Source organism: Gallinula chloropus, assembly GCF_964237585.1.
Source record: "Gallinula chloropus genome assembly, chromosome: 4".
NCBI lineage: Eukaryota > Metazoa > Chordata > Aves > Gruiformes > Rallidae > Gallinula > Gallinula chloropus.
This window is the reverse complement of record NC_140088.1, coordinates 37,041,694-37,060,159: the sequence shown is the minus strand read 5'-3', so window position 1 is coordinate 37,060,159 and position 18,466 is coordinate 37,041,694. Positions and strand designations below refer to the sequence as shown.

General features: G+C 44.5%; 1 protein-coding gene across 1 annotated transcript; it reads left to right on the top strand.

The window, feature by feature from the left end:
• Window positions 1–571: 571 nt before the first annotated feature.
• On the top strand, window positions 572–15,684 carry ACCS (1-aminocyclopropane-1-carboxylate synthase homolog (inactive)). Its single transcript, XM_084263922.1, has 15 exons — window positions 572–889; window positions 2,035–2,660; window positions 4,599–4,658; window positions 7,325–7,395; window positions 7,905–7,974; window positions 9,041–9,107; window positions 9,531–9,628; window positions 10,212–10,289; window positions 11,307–11,407; window positions 12,110–12,199; window positions 13,260–13,305; window positions 13,453–13,594; window positions 14,187–14,329; window positions 14,712–14,865; window positions 15,093–15,684. Exons 1-15 carry the CDS (start codon window positions 598–600, stop codon window positions 15,389–15,391), a joined length of 2,337 nt encoding a protein of 778 aa, XP_084120048.1. The 5' UTR covers window positions 572–597; the 3' UTR covers window positions 15,392–15,684.
• The last annotated feature ends 2,782 nt before the right edge of the window (window positions 15,685–18,466 follow it).

Below are 18,466 nucleotides of genomic sequence, written 5' to 3'. Positions count from 1 at the left end.
CCCCCCGGGCGGGGGCGGGGCAGGGGCAGGTGCGCTTCCCGAGCGGGGCCGGCCCGGGCCGAGCAGCGGGCGGGACCCCCGACGCAGCCCGCCCCGGGCACCCCTGCGGTGCCGCCGCCGCTTCCTCCCCCTCGCCGTCCCCGGTCCCCCTTCCCGCCGCTGGCCCGGCGGGGCTCGGCCCGGGGGGGCTGGGCATCGCGGAGGCCGAGCCCCCGGCCCGCCCCGCCGCCCCGCGGCCGGTACCTGGGCGCGATGGATTTTCGGGGGAAGAAGTACGAGCGTGGCAGCAACTGGTCGGACCCCGAGGTGGTGGAGCTGCTGCAGCTCTGGGCCGACGAGTCGGTGCAGATGGAGCTGGAGAGCTGCTTGCGAAACCAGCACGTCTTCAACCGCATCGCCGAGGTGCTGCGGGAGAAGGGCATCCACCGGACGGGAGACCAGTGCCGGGAGAAGATCAAGAAGATGAAGCTGGAGTACCGGCGGATCAAGGACAACAGCAAAGCCCCGCGGGGCGGCCGGACCTGGAAGTTCTATGAGGTGATGGACCGGGTGCTGACCAGCCGGCCCGCCCTGGCCTACAGCTCTCTGAATGGCAGCATGATGGCTCAGCAGGTGCTGCAGGGCAGCATGGTGGAAAGCTACCATCACCAGTTCGCCTCCTCCACCCTGCCCTTTGGACACTCCCAGCACCCTGAACTGATGGAAATCAAATGTGAGGAGGTGAACTCTGATGAACACTGCTTGACCCCAGAGCCCCCACCGTCCATGTCTTACCAGCAGAGCTCCCCTGAAGAACATGAGATGGAGAGAGCCTTCTTGGAGAGGGCCCAGGACGACTCTCCCATCTCCAGGGTGGAGATTCCCATTGAAACCAGTGTTTCACCCTCAGGTAGGGATAGCCTTTTACGTTCCCGCATAAGGTTTCTGCCCGGTTTCCCAGAAAGAGAGGTAATTTCTGGTGTGGAGATAGACACCTGGCTTTCTCACTGACGTTTGGATCCTTGTTTTTCCACATCCCAAAAAAAAAAGCTTTCAAGTAGAAGGCTGGTATCTGCACTCATAGTCTTCTGGTCATTCCCAAAAACGTATCTTTCTGCAGGTAAATAAAATCAAAATTTACTGCGCTAGGCTAAATATTGTGTCTGAAATCCAGAGAGTTGGCACGTCTGCCATAACCAGGCTGGGCATTTATTTGTGCTAGGTTTCCCCATCTACTGCTGACAGTACTTACCTTATGGAAAACAAAAAAAACCCAACCCAATTGCATGCTTTTTGGTGTCATTTGAACGTCACCAGGGCTGTCTGTGGTCCTCATGCTGAATTGTATCAGGAGACCCTCTTCTGCCATGGCTACAATATAAACCTCCAGGTGAAACTTCATTCTCTTAAACTATTTTCCAGATCTATTTTTTAGGACACTCATCAACGAAGACTACTTGGGAATAATCATTGCCTGGCTTTCTAAGTTGTTCATTAGGACTTGGAAAGAAGATGTTTTTGAAAGTCACTGGCAGAAACAGCTTGTTGCTTTACAGGAGATAAGGCTTCTACGCCAAAAGTGCAGTTGCTTGGCTGCCAGGAGGGTGCAGTCTGGAAATGGGGGTCATTTCAGACCAGTCTAGGATGGGTTGATGGGTGAGCATGCTGTGATTGGAAAGAAGAGAGATGATACCACGTGTGAGGTTAATGTCTGAGATCAGGAAGAAATGCTGCCTATGTCCTCTTCACCGTGGTGGTTGCTTGCTTAGCCCAGTGGAGTGATGATCATTGAGGTTAATTCAGAGGCCGAGTGCAGAGCTAGGGCTGGCAGTGTAACGGGGTGCTCAGTGTGTGAAGTTAACACCCGGCTTCAAGCGAACTCGCTGACTTCAACAGGTACCTGACAGGTTTTACTTTGGCTTTCCAAAGACCCCTACAGTAGGTCAAAGGCTGTTCTCTAGGATGGGCTGGGGAAGGCAGCAAAGTGTGTCCGCACTGCTCTACTTGCTGCGTGGTTGATTTTTCTTCCTTTTTTTTTTTAATACATATTCCCAGGTTTCAGTGAGCCCAACATGGCAAACTCATCCCGGATCCAGAATGTGGTTCCCCGGCCCGGCTTCTCCGCCTTACATCGGCTGAGAAAAAAGCGGAAAGGCCAACGTGTGAAGGACCCACTAGACGATCTCTTGCTGAAGACCCTGACCTCTCAGCGGGCCATGGAAGAGCGCTTTCTGCAGATGGAAGAACGCCGGTTTCAGCGGGATTTGGACGTGGAGGAGCGTCGGATGCAGCTGGAGCAGCGCCGGTTTGAACTGGAGCGGGAGCATGAGTTCCGCATGTTCAATGTCTTTGCTCAGATGCTCAGCATCCTAAAGCAGAACCATAGCGGCTCCTCCTCCTCCTCTGTTGCGATGCCTCGGGGCTTGGACTTCAGCCAGGCGCTGTCTGAAATTGCAGGAATGGGAGGAGGAGGAGGAGGAGGGGGCGACCTGCAGGAGATGAGGGCTCGGCCCCTTGCGGAGAGGCGGGCTGGCATGCATGGCTTCTCGAACCCTAGTGACTTCCAGAGAAGCCCTTACCTCTCTGCTCGTGGCAACATTGCCAACATTTTTCGTGGCTCCACTGAGGAAGGGTACAAAGCTTACCACGCTGACAAGTATGATGAAGACAAGAACCCCAATGTGAGTGAGAACCTCGGAGTATTTTCATAGAATCATAGAATCATAGAATTGTAGGGGTTGGAAGGGACCTCAAGAGATCATCGGGTCCAACCCCCCTGCCAAAGCAGCTCCCTAGGACATATCACTCAGATAGGCGTCCAGACGGGTCTTGAGTATCTCCAGAGATGGAGACTCCACCACCTCCCTGGGCAGCCTGTCCCAGGGCTCTGTCACCCTCACTGGGAAAAAGTTCTTCCGCATGTTGGTGCGGAACTTCCTGTGCTCCAACTTGCAGCCATTGCTCCTTGTCCTATCCCCACAGACCACTGAAAAGGGGCTGGCTGATTCCTCCTGCATCCCCTGCTTAAGATAATTATAAATTTTAATTAGGTCCCCCCTTAGTCTTCTCTTCTCAAGGCTGAAGAGTCCCAACTTACTCAGCCTATCCTCACAGGGGAGATGTTCCAGGCCCCTAATCATCTTCGTGGCCCTTCTTTGGACACTCTCCAGGAGATCCCTGTCCTTTTTAAACCAAGGAGCCCAGAACTGGCTTTATTGCTAGGAAAAAAGCTTGTAGAGGTTTGCTGACAGATATGCTAAAAGGGTGGTGTCAGGGTGGGTTTTTTTTGATCTGACTAGTACGTGGCATGTCAAGCTGTTGGTCTGAGGAAGAGAAGTAAAAAGTAGCTTTGCAGATCATCTGTATATCAAAGAGAAATGTCATGTTCAGCTCAGGTTTGGAAATAATATCAGTAGGAGGCCTTGAAAGATACAAGAAATCTGCAGGAACAGAGGTCCTGCTCCTCCTTTCACCTCTTGCCCACTGCAGACCATCTCTGATTACACCTGATTATTGTAGGTGATGGGTGCAGGAGATATAGCAACTAATTAATCAACATTTTGGTTTCTGAATTACTTTTGGTGAAGACTCTGGACCTTTTCTGCCTGTTTGCACTTGGCTGTTGGGTTTTAAGTAGCTCACCATACCCCCCCTCGTGGCACAAAGGCTGCGTGCCAATCCTTCATGGCAAATTATTACCAAGTAGCAAGTCTTGTGGAGAGAAATAATGATTTAAATGGGGGTCACTTTTAAATAGATCCTGCATTTGGATACTGAATTACTTGGAACTTTGAAAGTGTTTTAATATTAGCCCTGGCTTTAGTCACACCGTGTTGGGAGGTGAAAATTAGATTTTGAAGATTTTTAAGGTAGGAAAACATGGTGAAGCATCGTGCATTGTGAGGCGCAGACTGCCAGACTGTGTCTCTAGGCGCAGCTTTTTAAACAAATACCTAAAGTTGGACTTGTAACATCATTAGTTGCTTAGATTTCCCTTTGCATTTAAAAAAAATATATTTACCCAACTTCTTCCAATAATGAAGATATGCAGTAGTCTTGAACTCTTCAAGGTCTAATGTGCTAAATACGCACCGTGGAATCCTAACCTGGAACTCAGAGGAAAGTTCAGCATTTTAATTGCTTTTCTTGACTACTTGTTTAAGTGGTTTCTGAGCAAGTCGGTGGAGTGCGGTGGTAATAACTGATAAACAAATGCTTTTAGATAAATAAATATATCCAAAGCTGCCTTTAAAACTGCTGCAGAAGGGTAGACCTCAGTTCTCCTAGGATTGTTTTTGGGTTTCTTTTGTAGTTGGATACACACTGGCGAGTGAACTCAAGTTTAAGTGAAACATACTTTTTAAAGAAGTATAAACTGTTAGTACAAATTAATTTACAGATAGTTCATTGACTAAGAAGCTGAGTACCTGGGTTATAAATGTAAACACACACACAAGACACAAGATATGTGTCTTGATTTCTATATGGAAAAGTTTATGTGAACTGTGTTTTGATTTTTTCTTGGTAAGCTTTTTGAAGACAGTTTAGTGAAGCAGAAGCTAACGTGGTATATGCACTTGTTTTTGTGTCTATAAACAATAAAGTATTTCTATTTCTAGGGTATAATAAACTTTGGCACCAGTGAGAATAAACTCTGCTTTGACCTGATGTCTAAGCGGGTAAGTTCTACTCCAAAAAGAAATTCCGAATTTGCTGTGTAGCTTGTCCTTGGTGCTTGCACTTTATCTAGAGTTATTGCTGCTGTTCAGGTTTCTCTGGAAAATTTTTTGTTGTGATTTTTTTTATTTGTTGGAAGTCACTTTTGAATCCAACTATTTCTACAGTTATTTGTGTTATTTTTCCAGGAGGATAGGAACAAGGGTGTTTTTCTCTTGCTCTTCACGATGGGTTTCCCTTGGGGGATATACTTTGTTCAGAAGACTAGATGAAAATAAGATGCGTTTCCTTTTGTCCTGCTGACAGCAGTTAGTTTAATACAGAGGTTTTGAAAATAGTTTTGAGTTCTATTTAGTTTGAAGGATCTTCACATCTGTCTGTTATAGTTTCACACGATTTGGACACCCAGTTCTGAACTTACCTGAAATGTGTGAGGTGACGGCAGCAGTGAGTGGTGGCAGCTCTTGAAATCTCTCAGGGTGAGACTGGCTCTGCTGCTCCCTGCGCTCTTTGCTCGCATGCGCCAGGGGAAGGCACGAAACCGTGTTTGTCTGTGGCACAACTCAGAGAGGAGAAAAAGACAAAAGAAAACAGCAGAGCCGTGCTGTAGATGAATGTCTTTGGCTTCCATGAACATCGCTGCCCAGGTGCAGCCTGCGAGGTGGGCAGGCAGCAGTGTCTCCTAGCTGGAGTTGTCTGTGGGGAAGGAAGGTCAGGGTCAGACAGTTGATCTCTGAGGTTTGAAGTTCATCGTTGCTCCTGTTCTGCCAATTCCCACCCTCAAAATGTTCCTTGTTTTATTTCTGCCTGCCACTCCACTGACTCGGGGGGACGCTACCCCACCACTCCGCCTTCCAGCTAAAAGAACAGGTAAGGCAGAGCTGCTGCCTGCACGAATAAGGTGCCTTCTAGGCTGTGTAGGCGGTACCTTCCTTCCTTTGCTGTCCTTTCTCCTTAAAACTAACACCAAGCCTGCAGGAAGTAGTGCAGAGGGGGATGGTAGTCACCTGCATCTTAATCAGCCTTCTTATGAAAAGGAGTTAAAACCTGGTTGGCTGTAGTGAGCCATCGCGCTTGTGGCGACAGGCTGAACAAAGATACTGTTCTCAGCTTCTCGGTCATCACAGCTTGGAGTGAAAGTGTGGATTCACTGAAGGAGGCACAGCTGGGAGTGTAGGCAAATAATTTTTTACTATTTGGGACAATAAATGCTTATTGTTTCCACTGAATAAAGGAATGTATCAGATTTCTGTCTTCAACTTTTGACCCTTAGAGAATATTCTGTGGCATGAGATCTTAGATGGTCATCCTTTCAGTTGGCCCATCTGGTTCCCTTAATGCATTACCTGTAAGGGTTTTCCTCTTCATGATTGCGTAGTCATTTTTGGCCAAGTTTGCTGATACGTTTTGTGTTGCGTTCTCTAGATAAGTTTAGGAGAGAGATCTAAGGAAGGCACAGCTCTGTGCTACATAGGCTTCAAGAACATCTACAGATGAATAAAGGATCTTTAATCCTATAATGCCAGGTTATAATTCTGCATGGGATAAGAGCAGTGTCTTTAAACTCCAGAGCTTGGCACCAGTTAAAACTAATGCAGAACATTGTGGTTTTGTTATTATGTGAGAAACTTTCACATTGCATGTTGAATTTCCCTCCCTTGCACTATCACTTGCCCGGTCCCCCCACCTCACCTTTTCTAATATTAACTCATAGACTTGGTTGCCATCGAATATTTCTAAGGAACATCACATGTAATCGTTGTTTGTTCTCTTTACATAAAATGTCCTCTCTGCCCATATCACCACCATACTTTCCCTTGCAACTTCACAGAACTGGATTATGTGAAGTCCTGATATTTACAGCCTTGCAAATATTTAGATAAAAGCAGTGTCCGTACTTTATCTAAATATAAACATTAGAAGGGGGCCTGCAGTTCAGGTGAATCTGTCTTTGAGATTGGAATAAACTCCTAATAAGGCACAAAGTGCCTGCCTGAGGAAGAATTATCAAGAAGAGAATTTAATTTTTCTCCTGGTTTTTGAAAGCTCCTGTTACACTGTTTACCAAAACCTATGGGATTTATAGATTTGAAGGAGCTGCAGTAACTTGGAGCAGAGACATAAATGAAAGCTAGAATCCATCCAAAAAATTACATATATTGAAAACTTATTAAAGAAAATGCGTATCTACCTGTGATTCAAAATTCCTTTCCGTCTCTTTCTGACAATCTAGACCTGAGCTTTCACAATTGGGACTTCCTTCCCAGCTGAAAGATGTAGCACTCAGAGCTTGGGCAAAACACTCTTTGGGTTGCTTCATTTGCTGAGAAAGCCCTCTGTGGCACCTTGGTTATGGGCATCGTGTGTATTGCCCGTTCTGTGTCCCTTGGAGAGATGTCTGTGCAGCGAAGTTCCGGCTGCCATAACTTAGCAGGAGCCTGGGCTTCACATAACCTGAAGTCATCACTGACCAGTTTGCTGGTCCTCACTTCTCCAAGCTGCATTAATTCCGATGGTCAGTGGCTTTCTCAATCCAGTTTTACAGCTGTTGGAGTTGCAGACGTGTCTGTGTGTGTGTGCAGGTCTGTGTCTGTACGTGGACCCTGTCCATCCCCATGTTTCCAGTATCAGTGATTGTGCCTTTAATGGTTCTTCGCATTGCTTCTAGCTGACACAGGCCGACATGAATCTGATGGAGCCTCCACTGCTTCAGTATCCCGACTGGAAGGGACATATGTTGTAAGTCATCCCTTTTCTGTAGGTATATAAACCTCTTCTGCTACGCTCACTAGTTAGTTAAAACTTCTGTAGGTCATTTATTCATCTCTTTGTCTGAAAAACTGTCAATTAGCTGCCCTACCAGTTCATCCAGTTAAAAATCCCTCCATGTAAGAGAAGATGCACATTTTCTAAAGCAAACAGTTTTACAAACGGTGTATGCATTAACAAGTTGGTTAATGCCATACAGTTCTTTGAAACATAATGAACTCTTGGGGACTTTAACCTTTCTTTTCTGTGCCTTGATTAAAGCTTGTGAGAAACGTATGCACTGTTACAGATGTTACCTCTGAAACCTTTGCTGTGTGCAACAGTAACGTCTGTGGGCTGGGCTTGAGCTATTCTGTTTTCTAGCTATTTTCACCAGATTTTACTGTGCCCTGGCTTTATTTTCCTGGGATGTGGACCTGGGGAAGCCCAGCCTCTTGGAGAGTAAGCTAAATCAATATTTGCTTTTGTGTCTTTCTCAGTTTACGGGAAGAAGTGGCTCGATTTTTGACTTATTACTGCAAGGCCCCTGCACCTCTTAAGGCAGAAAACGTGGGTAACCCACTTTTCAATTGGTGTCTATTCTAATGTATCACCATGTCAAACTGTTTAATCTCCTTCTAATTAAACACATTATTTAGTAAGATGACAGCCTTTTATCATGTAAATGAGATTGATTCATAGCCATTTCAGTAGCTGTTGATGCATGCTTCAGCCAAAACACTTTGAGTCTACTGTGTGTTTGCTTCATGCTTTACTTTTGTGTATCAGCTTCTCACACTGGTGCTCTCAGCAAGGCTTTATGTTTTCATCTCCTTACTCAGCTCTGGGGCCTCCAGTGCCTGTATCCCTCAGCCTTGACAAAGAATTCCGATTGTTTCAGTCGAGTTTAAATGGGTCCCATTCTGCTGTTCCACCTCAGAACAAAAGTCTGTAATTGTGCTGAGTTTTAGTTTTAGCCTATAAACCCAGATCTTTTCAACCTTTGCAGCGGTGTTACAAGGAAGGCATCAAGACCTGAGTCTTTGCAGGACCTGTTGACTTGGGAGAGATGCAGGTTGGGAGATCAGGGACTCCTGCTTCTGCCAAGTGCTGAAGACAGCAGGAGTTGGTGAGGCCATTGCTTTTCTGGCTGCAACTCTGCTGATCCCTGCTTCTCCAAGGCAGCAGGCTCTGCCTGATACTTGGATTGAAACTCATCAGACTTGTGAGCACCCATCTTCTAGAAGTAGGAGTCAAACCCGCTTGTGTACAAGACAAGTGGTTTCCACTTTTGTACACGTTTGGCAGGAGCTGCTGTTACCACGAAGAGACAATAACACATATTAACTTGGCTTTTTTAGCAGTTCAGAACTGCTTTTTTCCCTCTCCTTCAAGCCTACTCTTTTTCTAAATTGCCTATTAGAATCAAGAACAGCACCAGGACAAAGTGTCTCTGAACCAAAGCACAGGATTAAAGTTATTTCTGGTAGGAGTGGGATTTCAGCAGGAAAATTATGAAAAGAAATATCCATGCCAGAGAATTGGGGAGAAAATATATTTCAGTCAGAAACTATTATATTATAGTATTGTCTTTCTAAGGACAGATTTATCACTACCCTCTCTCTTTCTTCTGTAGGTGATTGTTTTAAATGGTTGTGGCTCTTTATTTTCTGCATTAGCTACAGTCCTTTGTGATCCAGGGGGTAAGTGGATGGGATGTTTTAATCTGGGGGATGTTTTTAATGTTGCGGGGGTAGGGGAGGGGTGCTGAGAAATAATGTGTTACTCCAGTTAAATACTTTTTGACAGAAGTGAAGTAGTGGAATTGGTATTGTCCTACTGCAAAATTCCTGTTTCCTGCAAGACTGTGTTGTGAAATTCATCATCTCCATGGTCACACTTTGTGTCTGCCCCCACCGTTTTCGTTTGTTAGAGTAAATGTGGACTATACTCATGTTTGCCTGGGTTCTTGCTGAAGATTAAAGAATTAATATAAAGGCAGTAAAGTCACAGCATTTCCAGAGGACCCAGCTGTAAAAAAGCTTTCATGTTGAGCTGAGGAGGATTAGAAGAGAGAGAACAACTCTGTCCTGCTAGTAATGACTGTTTTGTTCTTGATGTTCCAGAAGCTGTTTTGATTGCTACTCCCTTTTACGGTGGTATCACCCAGAGTGTCTTCCTCTATGGGAATGTCAAGCTGGTGTATGCCTATTTAGACAGTAAGGTAAGACCTGAGGGATGGGAATACCAACCTCTCTAGTTAAAAAGAAAAAAGATACTGGAAAGTGCCAAGCTTGGAGAACATCTGAAAGCTGTCCTTAGAACAAGGGTAGGCTGCAGCCCCTGGACATTTCCCCAGCTTATTGCTAGGGAATGGAACATGTAATTTACAAGAAAGTTGTTTGAGACAATAAATTGAGATTCCAGTCTTGTCCTTTCCTTGTATCTTACTCCTAATAGTGGCTCTTGAGAAGGGGGAAAATGGACATTTTGAGCCTTGGAGACAGAAGTATCTACTGTCCTACTAAGTATGGTCCCAATGGTGAAAGAGCAGATGGAGATGTTACATTTTTTTTTCATTATTCAAGGATAACCAGAGAATTCACTATGTGTGGCCAGTCTATGATGAAAATTTCTTTGATTTTTATTTATTTATTCTCTCTGTAGCATAAAAGGATAAGCAGATGGATGCTAGGTCATTATTTTGGGGCTTTTACTCTCTTTTGGGGAACATTCATTGAGGGATTGGCTCAAGGCAGACTCTGTTGAAATAACTTGGCCTTTTTAATCTTTGCACTGTCTTTCAGGTTACTGGAACAAGTACTCGGCCCTTTCAGCTTACAGTGGAAAAACTGGAAAAGGCCTTGCAGGATGCCCGGGCAGAGGTGAGTGTAGCTGAGCTTCATATCGCCAAATTAAGTCTACGGCAGGTTTGAGACACCATGTCCCAGAAGGCTTTTAAAGGTACAAAATCTTTTCAAAACCTAGCACCTGGCTTTCTGGTTGTCCTTGCAGACCACCTGAGAAAAGGCTGCTTGCAAACTCAGAGGCAGTCTTAGGGGGAAACCCCCGGTGTTGTGTTTGTCCAATTTTGGGCACAGCGGAAAGGATAAACCAGGAGTACCATACCATTCACAAAGCCCTGGAACCCATTGATATCACATCCCACACCCCCACACCCTCCAAAAAAATGTACTTGTGCATGCACTAAAAAGCAGGGATTACCCAAAGCTTCTCCTTCAAGAAGGCCAGCTGAGTTACCCCAAAATTGGCTGTTCTACGCAGTAGCACAGATGAGCTAAGACCACTGAGAGTTTCTGCTAGAGGTGCAAATCTGGATGATAAATGCAGATGAGAATCACCTTTCTGGGGTGTTAGGGCTTAGGACAATGTCAAATACAGACTATTTGTGTTTAGCTGCACCTGTAGAATGTTACCAGCTCTGACATCTCCAGCCAAGTGTACTCTAAAAGAGAACAGTTTGCACCCATGTAGCTCGAATTCCTATCTTTCCTGCCTCATTCATGGGCAATCTTTGCTAATCTGTTACTTCCCTATTGCTGATGCAGCTCAGAGAAATTTCTCTTCTATGCTGAGGACGTGTGAGAGTATTGTTCTCATTAATTCATCAGCTGGCAACAGTTGTGGCAGAGTTTTCAAAATCATAAATAGATTAAGTCTATAACCTTTTCCTCAGCTGGCTTTGCAAATGATGTAATTGTAAAAGAAAACAAATCTTAATTTGAGGCTAAGAGTTTTCTCACACAAATCTAACCTTTGAGTTAAGAAGCCATTGCAGAAGCTTGAGGGGAATTGTGTCACACTCACTACTCGAGTACAGGGACTGAAAATTTATCCTATGGTGGGCACTCTCTTACTACTGCATTGTTTGTGTTCTGCAGGGTGTCACTGTAAGGGCCTTAATTCTTCTGAATCCCCAAAATCCACTTGGGGACATCTACTCCTTATCAGAGCTACGGGATTACCTGGAATTTGCTAAAAGGTATGTCACTTGGGAAGGCTGAGGCATCCTGAGTCAGATACAGTTTCCAGAATCTGTCGGGCTACTCGCTGGCCTTGAATTTATCTGTGAATATCTGTTAAATCAGGCAAACAGTCTGTTCTTCACACACAGCAGTGGGCTTAACAGAGGAGTGGGGAGTGCTGGGGGTAAGGGAACATGGACCATGTAGTCATCTAGAGTGGCAAAGCAACTTGCATCAAGGAATGCAAGTTTTATTTGCTGGTAAGTCCTAGCAAACGTGATGGTGCTGTACTTCTCTCACAGGAAGCTGAGTTCCTTTCCTCTTGATTCTTCTGTATCTGCAAAGGCAAAGAAATATATGAATTTGGGTTCCCAGGTTCATCATGGATCACGGATACTCTCTGAGATTCAGAATCCATGAGATTCTGAGTGGATAATGATACAACTGACTCTAGATGGGTTGCACATACAGGAGTCAATTTTCACTAGTGCATTGGAAATGACAGAATTTTTACCTTGTTGGTTGCAGTGGGTGACAGGTGGATGTATCTTAAATCGCTTCAGTGTGTACGTAATAGACCTGAGTTGTGAAAAATGCTTTACTTCTGCAAAATTTAGTGTCCCTCTTCTTTGTATAAGGCGAGTCTTGGTGGGCCTGAATTTCTCTCTTCTAAACCAGAAGCAGCCTTCTTTTGTAATCTCTATTTTGTCCTTTTGCAGACATGAATTGCATGTGATAGTAGATGAGATCTACATGCTGTCAGTTTTTGACGAATCAGCCACGTTTCACAGTGTCCTAGGCATGGACAGGTAAAATCAGCTCCTACTTCCCTGGCCATCTTCCAGTGACAGTTCACCATGATGCCTTGCTGAGAACTTGTGACTGGAAGTTAAGTCATGAGCTAGCAAATTCTGAATCTGCCTTATGCTGATTTCTTTTTTGTTTTTTGGTGGGGGTAGGGGGGTTGTCAATTTCTGAATGGCAAATACATTTTGGCAAGTGCAATCTAGCAAGTGAAAGATGGTAGGTTGTTTTCTGTTGTGGTAAACTTTTCAATGTGTGCTTTCATATTTGCTTGTGGCAGTCCCCCAAAACTGGAAAGAGATGGTTCATTTGTTGCCAGGCTTTTCCTCCTGCCTAAACATTCTTACCTCTTTCCCACATTTCTGTTGGTGACTGTAAAGACTTGCTGTTTCCTTTGTTTTTTTTTTTCCATGCAGTAGTCACAGATCACAGTGTTGTTAAAGGCTGGAGGATGGGTTTTTGTTAGGGAATGACTTAGGGAGGTGAGAATTTTTACAAATCTCACCTTTTAAACATATGGTGTGGGCTGGGGTGGGGTATTTTGGTGGGGTTTTTTCCATTTTTATTTCTAGTTGTCACCAGTGTTGCTATCTTTCTTTTTGTGCTTACTTGCAAGGAAATAAAAGACACTTGATTAATTGTTAGCTCAGCGTTGCTTGGATATACAACACTGCAGAAGAAGAACTTTAGCTCCGTCTGTGAAATATTTGGGTTTGAAAGAAAGAAAATGACTTTTCATTCTCAGCAAAAACACTGTCACAAGCCTGATTTCTAGCATTATATGTAGAAGCTTCATATGTGCAGGAAATCTGCGCAGGAAACACAGCACTTGCAAGGATCTGTATGTCTGAAATTTAAAAAAAATTGTGTCTAAAACTAGTTCCAGGGATTTCCTAACTTCCAAAGTTAGGTCGGATTTGAATTTTCTCTGCTTGACTGATGTTCTGTACCTCACTGTCTGTCATTGTGTAATGCTGCCTCTCTGTCTTTGCAATGCTGCACTGGTGATCCAAAAGCTTCAGCATCTATGACACTAACTGCCCATCTGCATCCTTCTACATACAGATTGCCTGATCCACAGCGGACTCATGTGATGTGGGGAATAAGCAAGGTGAGTGCTGGTTGCCATCGTGCTGTGGCTTCCTGGCTGGTAGTGTTGGCCATGTGTCCTCATGTTCCTCAGGCTGACAAGAGCAAGGTAGTAGCAGTAGGACCCTGGTCTTCCTGCGCAGTAAAGTGGTCTCTCTGCCTTCTGCAGGATTTTGCTGTCTCTGGGATTCGTTTTGGTACTTTGTATACAGAGAACCAAGATGTTGCCAATGCAGTGGCTTCTTTGTGTTATTTCCATGGGGTCTGTGGACCTGTCCAACACAAGGTTGCCCAGCTCCTCAGAGACAGAGGTGAGTCAGTAGCTCCATGTATGATCCCCTGCTGTTCTGTGTGTCTCGGTACCTGGGGGATCTCCTCCCCTTACTTTTCCAAGTGGTCTTCTGTTTGTACAGCTTTATTGACTGTCTTCTGTAGTCCTGAAGCTACCCATGTAACATGAGGCTGACAGTTCTACAGAAAAGGACTATATCTGCAGAGCTCTTTATCAGTGGAATCAGAGGAGCAGCTTTGAAGAAGTGTGATAGCTATTTGTATAGCAAGACACAGTGTTGTGTAGAACCAGCTGAGCAGAAACAATAAATACAGGCTTGCGGGTGAGGGAAATGAAACTGGAGTTCGATCTTTGCCCTGGATGGAGTCCACAGTCCACAACTATTAAAAGCTATGAATGTAGGGAAGCTTCCTCAAGAAATTTCTTCTGCACAGACATGAAACTGCTGAGTAGTTCTTGACCCTCTTTTTCCTGTTTGAGGAAAGAGAAAACAAAAAAAGGAGAGGCAGGGTGAGACGGAAAAAGGCAGCGTGTGAGTGTTTTGGAAACTTGAACAGACCTGAATTCTTTCTGAGTTTGTGATTATTTATTTTTCTTCTCCTGCTGGTCAGACTGGATCAACCAGGTGTACCTGAGAGCCAACCATGCCCGCCTAAAAGCTGCCCATACCTATGTCACAGATGAGCTGAAGACACTTGGGGTTCCTTTCCTCAACCGCAATGCAGGCTTCTTTGTCTGGATTGATTTCCGAAAGGTTGGTAGCCTGAGGAAGGGAGCCTTCTCCTGGGATGAGGGCAGGCATCTGGTGCATTTGCATCTGGCAGAAGGTTTAATATTGTCATAGGCATTTTGTTTTAACAAATCTGTTGTCTGATGAGCAGAGGAAAGGGCTGCTTGGTATTTCTGTCCATTCTTTTCCTTTCGTCTGTCTGTGCATTTCCCTCCCTGCAGGAATCTTACTGCTCTCAAGCTACTTTCCTCCCCATTTCTTCCTTTATATCACAACTGCTGTACTTCAGAGGTAAAAGGTGTCTCCCCTGGCCTTTGCAGACCTCATGGGAATCACAAATTCATGAGGATCTCAGTGAGTTAGCCTATATGTTGCTAACGTTTGGCTCTTCTGGTGACTCTCCTAGTACCTTAGAACAGGCACATTTGAGGAGGAGATGCTGCTCTGGAGGCGTTTTCTGGATAACAAGGTCCTCTTGTCCTGTGGTAAAGCCTTTGAATGCAGCGAACCTGGATGGTTCCGCATCATCTTCGCTGACAAGACTCACCGGCTGCAGATAGGTGAGTAATGTTTTCTGCTCTTTTTTTTTTTCTCCCCACCTGAATTTCTGCAACGCTGTTTTCTCCTTGCCTTATCCTAAACTGATCATATTATTTTTATCCTCTTGTCTTCTCCATTCTTCCTCCCTATCCTTCCATCCTCTAATTTTTTTTCTGGATCTGACCAATTTGGGCATGCGTGTGGTTAAACTAATCCACTGGTGGTTTTCCTCCTTATACCACTGCAGGTATGCAACGGATCCGCAAGGTTTTGGAAGAGCGGGAGCAGGAGATACTGGCTGAGGAGAAGGAGCAGCCTTGTCAGTCAGATCAGGATGGCAAAGCAGATAGCACAGATGAAGTCATTTTTGTGTCCCGCCACCAGGAGCCTACCTGTGCCAGTAGCTCCAACCTTGGTGACCTCATTGGCCTCCTGCAGCAACAGATGCGCTCGTCTGACTGGCTACAGAAAAACACAGCTGAGCAGTTTGCACAGGAAAAGCCGGAGATCTACGACGTGTTCAGCAAACTGGTGGGGAAGCAGTAGGGGTCAGTGTGCCTTCAGGGGGTGTCCTGAGCAGTGACTGACCCTGGACCCCTAACAGCTCAGCAGTGACTTCCAGCAAATAATATATTTTCTGTATAGCAAGAAAAATCACTTTGTAAAACCCCTCCTCTCCCCCCTTCCCCCCCCCGTTGGAGATCTCTAATTTCTATTATATAGGTGCATTCCTTGGATTGGGGTGAGGGTAGGGAATGGTGGGGGTTGTGTTTGCCTGCTGCCCCCCGTCCTGCGCCATCATTGTATTTTGTATTTCATTTCTAATGAATATGCTCTTAACTCTCTTATAAGGTCCTGTGATGTCATTTTTTTAATGCTCCCTATTTCACACTTTCCAGGAAGACAGAGGCTTGAGATTGTTTAAATGTGTAAAGCTTCCCTTTTCCTGAATGATGATCAGGTGTAACTATTCTGGGGCCAGAAGATGACTGCTTTTGCAAAGAACTGTGTTTGGAGACAGAACCCAGTGTCAGCCCTACCTTAGCCTCAAACAAGGGTAAATAACCATGTCTGCAAGTTCATCTACAGGGGTGAAGCTCCTAGGACCATGGTCATTGAGGCTGAGTTCTGTGAAGCTTTTTGAGTTGATTTCTAGTCTAACCTCAGATCAGACACTATCCAACACCTGTGTTTGGTGAAATGACGTTTTAATTTTTATCCTTCTTTTTTTTGTATTGATATAAATAAACAGGATCTGTTGGCTTCTTAACACAGTGTCCACAAAAGAGCTGAGAATGGAGGACCCATTGAAAGTAGATGTTCTTTCTGCAGCCTTCCTATACCCAGAAGTCCCTCCCTACCAGTCCATGCCTATGCCTAGGTGAGGTATATTGGCAAGACAGTGCAGAGAACACTGCTGCTGCTGCTGTGCTGTGTGTACCTCTTCAAGCCTACGGGCTTCCAGGGTGGCACTGTCCACAACTACCATGGAATTAAGGTGATTTTTTAGCTATGTTTGGTGATTTGCAGGGTAATTCTTTGACTAAACAATATTCTTCAGTCTCCTCTCCTTCCTCTTTTTTTCCATTTTAAGACATGGTTTCCTGTATGAGGGTGATGAAGTATTTAAGTTGGAATCTTTGTATCTTTCACAGATACAAAGTTCTCTAATTTCCAGTACTGTAAAACTGTAGGTTCCTTAGAGGAATTTAAGCTGCTTTATTTCTGCAAACATATTAATCCAGAGTTGAAGGAAATTGCCAAAGAAAACAGGATGGAAGTGTGCCGCGACGAGAGGGGAGAATGCTGCCAATCAATGTGATTGATAAAGCACTTCAACTTTAATGCAAGCATACGCTTCCTTTTATACTATTCCTACTTATACTTATTGTATTTTAATTGGCTCTTAACTAAAAGTTACATTTACATACTCCACCCATCTTGTAGCCTGGGAATCATGTCTCTTTCTCAGTCCCAGGAACACTGAATCCTTATCACACCTCCTACTCTCACATCTTGTGACCATACACAAAATACACTGACCGATTGTTGACCCTTCTGTTCTCACCAAGACAGCGTGGGGCCTGGTCTTACTGAACTACACAGGCGATTGCTTGGACAACTGCTTCATAGGCTCATGGCCTTGCTGCTCAAGCCATTCTGCAACAATTCCCCCTTTTTCTTTCTGTACAAGCAGTGCCTGGTTAGTTACCTTTTCAATTCCCCTTATAATATATCTATATGCTATGTGTACTGTTATAATTACAACTATAATGATTAAAAGCCAACGATAATACACAGCATAAGCAACAAAGCCTTACTACAATAGCAATAAGTAACAGTATACCACTTTTCAATAAGTTTCTTAGCCATCCCCCTATCCCGAGCCAGTTTTCCAGTCCATCTAGGCCAAAAATTCCTATGTCCTGTTTTACGGTCTGAGTATGTTACATGAGCTGCTGAATCTCTTTGTGGATGGACTGGGAATGGTCATTCATGCTCTCAAAATCTTCACAACCGTGGCTGTGTGCGAGCAACAAAAAATCAATAGCAGCTCTGTTTTGCAAAGCAGCATGTCTCACACTATCTACATCAGCAAGCAGGCCACTAAGAGCAAGAGATGTAGCATTGTTTGTTCACTCAGCCAACAGCCTAAGTTTGTTAGTTTCTTTAGCACAGCTGCTGCCCCAGGGGCTAGTGCTGATTTGCCAGAGTCGAAGTTTTGTGGACTCAACTCAGATCAGTATGATCAAGTGAACTCCTTCATTGAAACACACACAGAGCTTATATAAGTTTCTATATCAGTATATGAGTTACATTACATTGCTATTGGTTAGATGCTCTGTTCATGTGTCTCACTATTGCTAATAATTGGTTGAGGCCACACAGTCACTTTGTTCCTCTTTAAGGCAGTTGTTAACGTTCTTGCAGTTTGTTATCTCATGGAGTTTCTGACAAGCTCCTGTTCTCAGACATCTGCTCTCCTGTTGACCTGTCTCTGTTAGCTTCCCCAGGTCTGATTATATGGGGGTGAGAAATAAATCTGGATGGGCCAGAAACCACCATTCCTCTCAAACTGCATTACTACAATTCCCCCTTCTTGTTTGTGGACTAGCCAGATTTTTGTGAAGAGCATTATCCATCCTGCCAGGGAAATACTGTGACATACATGTCAAAAATAATACTAAGGCAAAAATAACTGACAAAAACAGAAGCGCTTGTTTAACTGAATCTAAAAACCATCCCATAAACAGAAAACCATACTGTTAAATGTGGCCAGCTAAAAACTGCTAATTGGCTGCACATACTGCTCACACCAAAGTGATTAATTAGTGATTATAATAAGCAACATCTGTTCTGAGTGTATGTACCCCATACATTTTGAAAATGGCCTTTACTGGTTGAAAAGAATTGGTAAACCTTTAGAAAGTCCAGTGTGTATCTATATAGTAATTAAATCGACTCTTCTTTGATGTAAGAATACCCTGACAGAAAAAAACCCACAGGCTCTACCTGTATAAATTGTTTTTAATTTCTGTTAGCTCCATGTTAGATGTTCTGGCTGCTCACTGTTAATGGCTGCTGCTTTTTCTGACCCAGTGTGGCAAATCTCTATGGGGA

What these genes read in the sequence shown, in the direction of transcription:
- ACCS (XM_084263922.1), top strand. Translation starts at nt 598, where the DNA reads ATGATGGCTCAGCAGGTGCTGCAGGGCAGCATGGTGGAAAGCTACCAT. An exon ending in AACCAGTGTTTCACCCTCAG is followed by an intron (nt 890 to 2,034) that starts GTAGGGATAGCC and finishes ACATATTCCCAG; the next exon opens with GTTTCAGTGAGCCCAACATG. An exon ending in ATGCCTATTTAGACAGTAAG is followed by an intron (nt 9,629 to 10,211) that starts GTAAGACCTGAG and finishes ACTGTCTTTCAG; the next exon opens with GTTACTGGAACAAGTACTCG.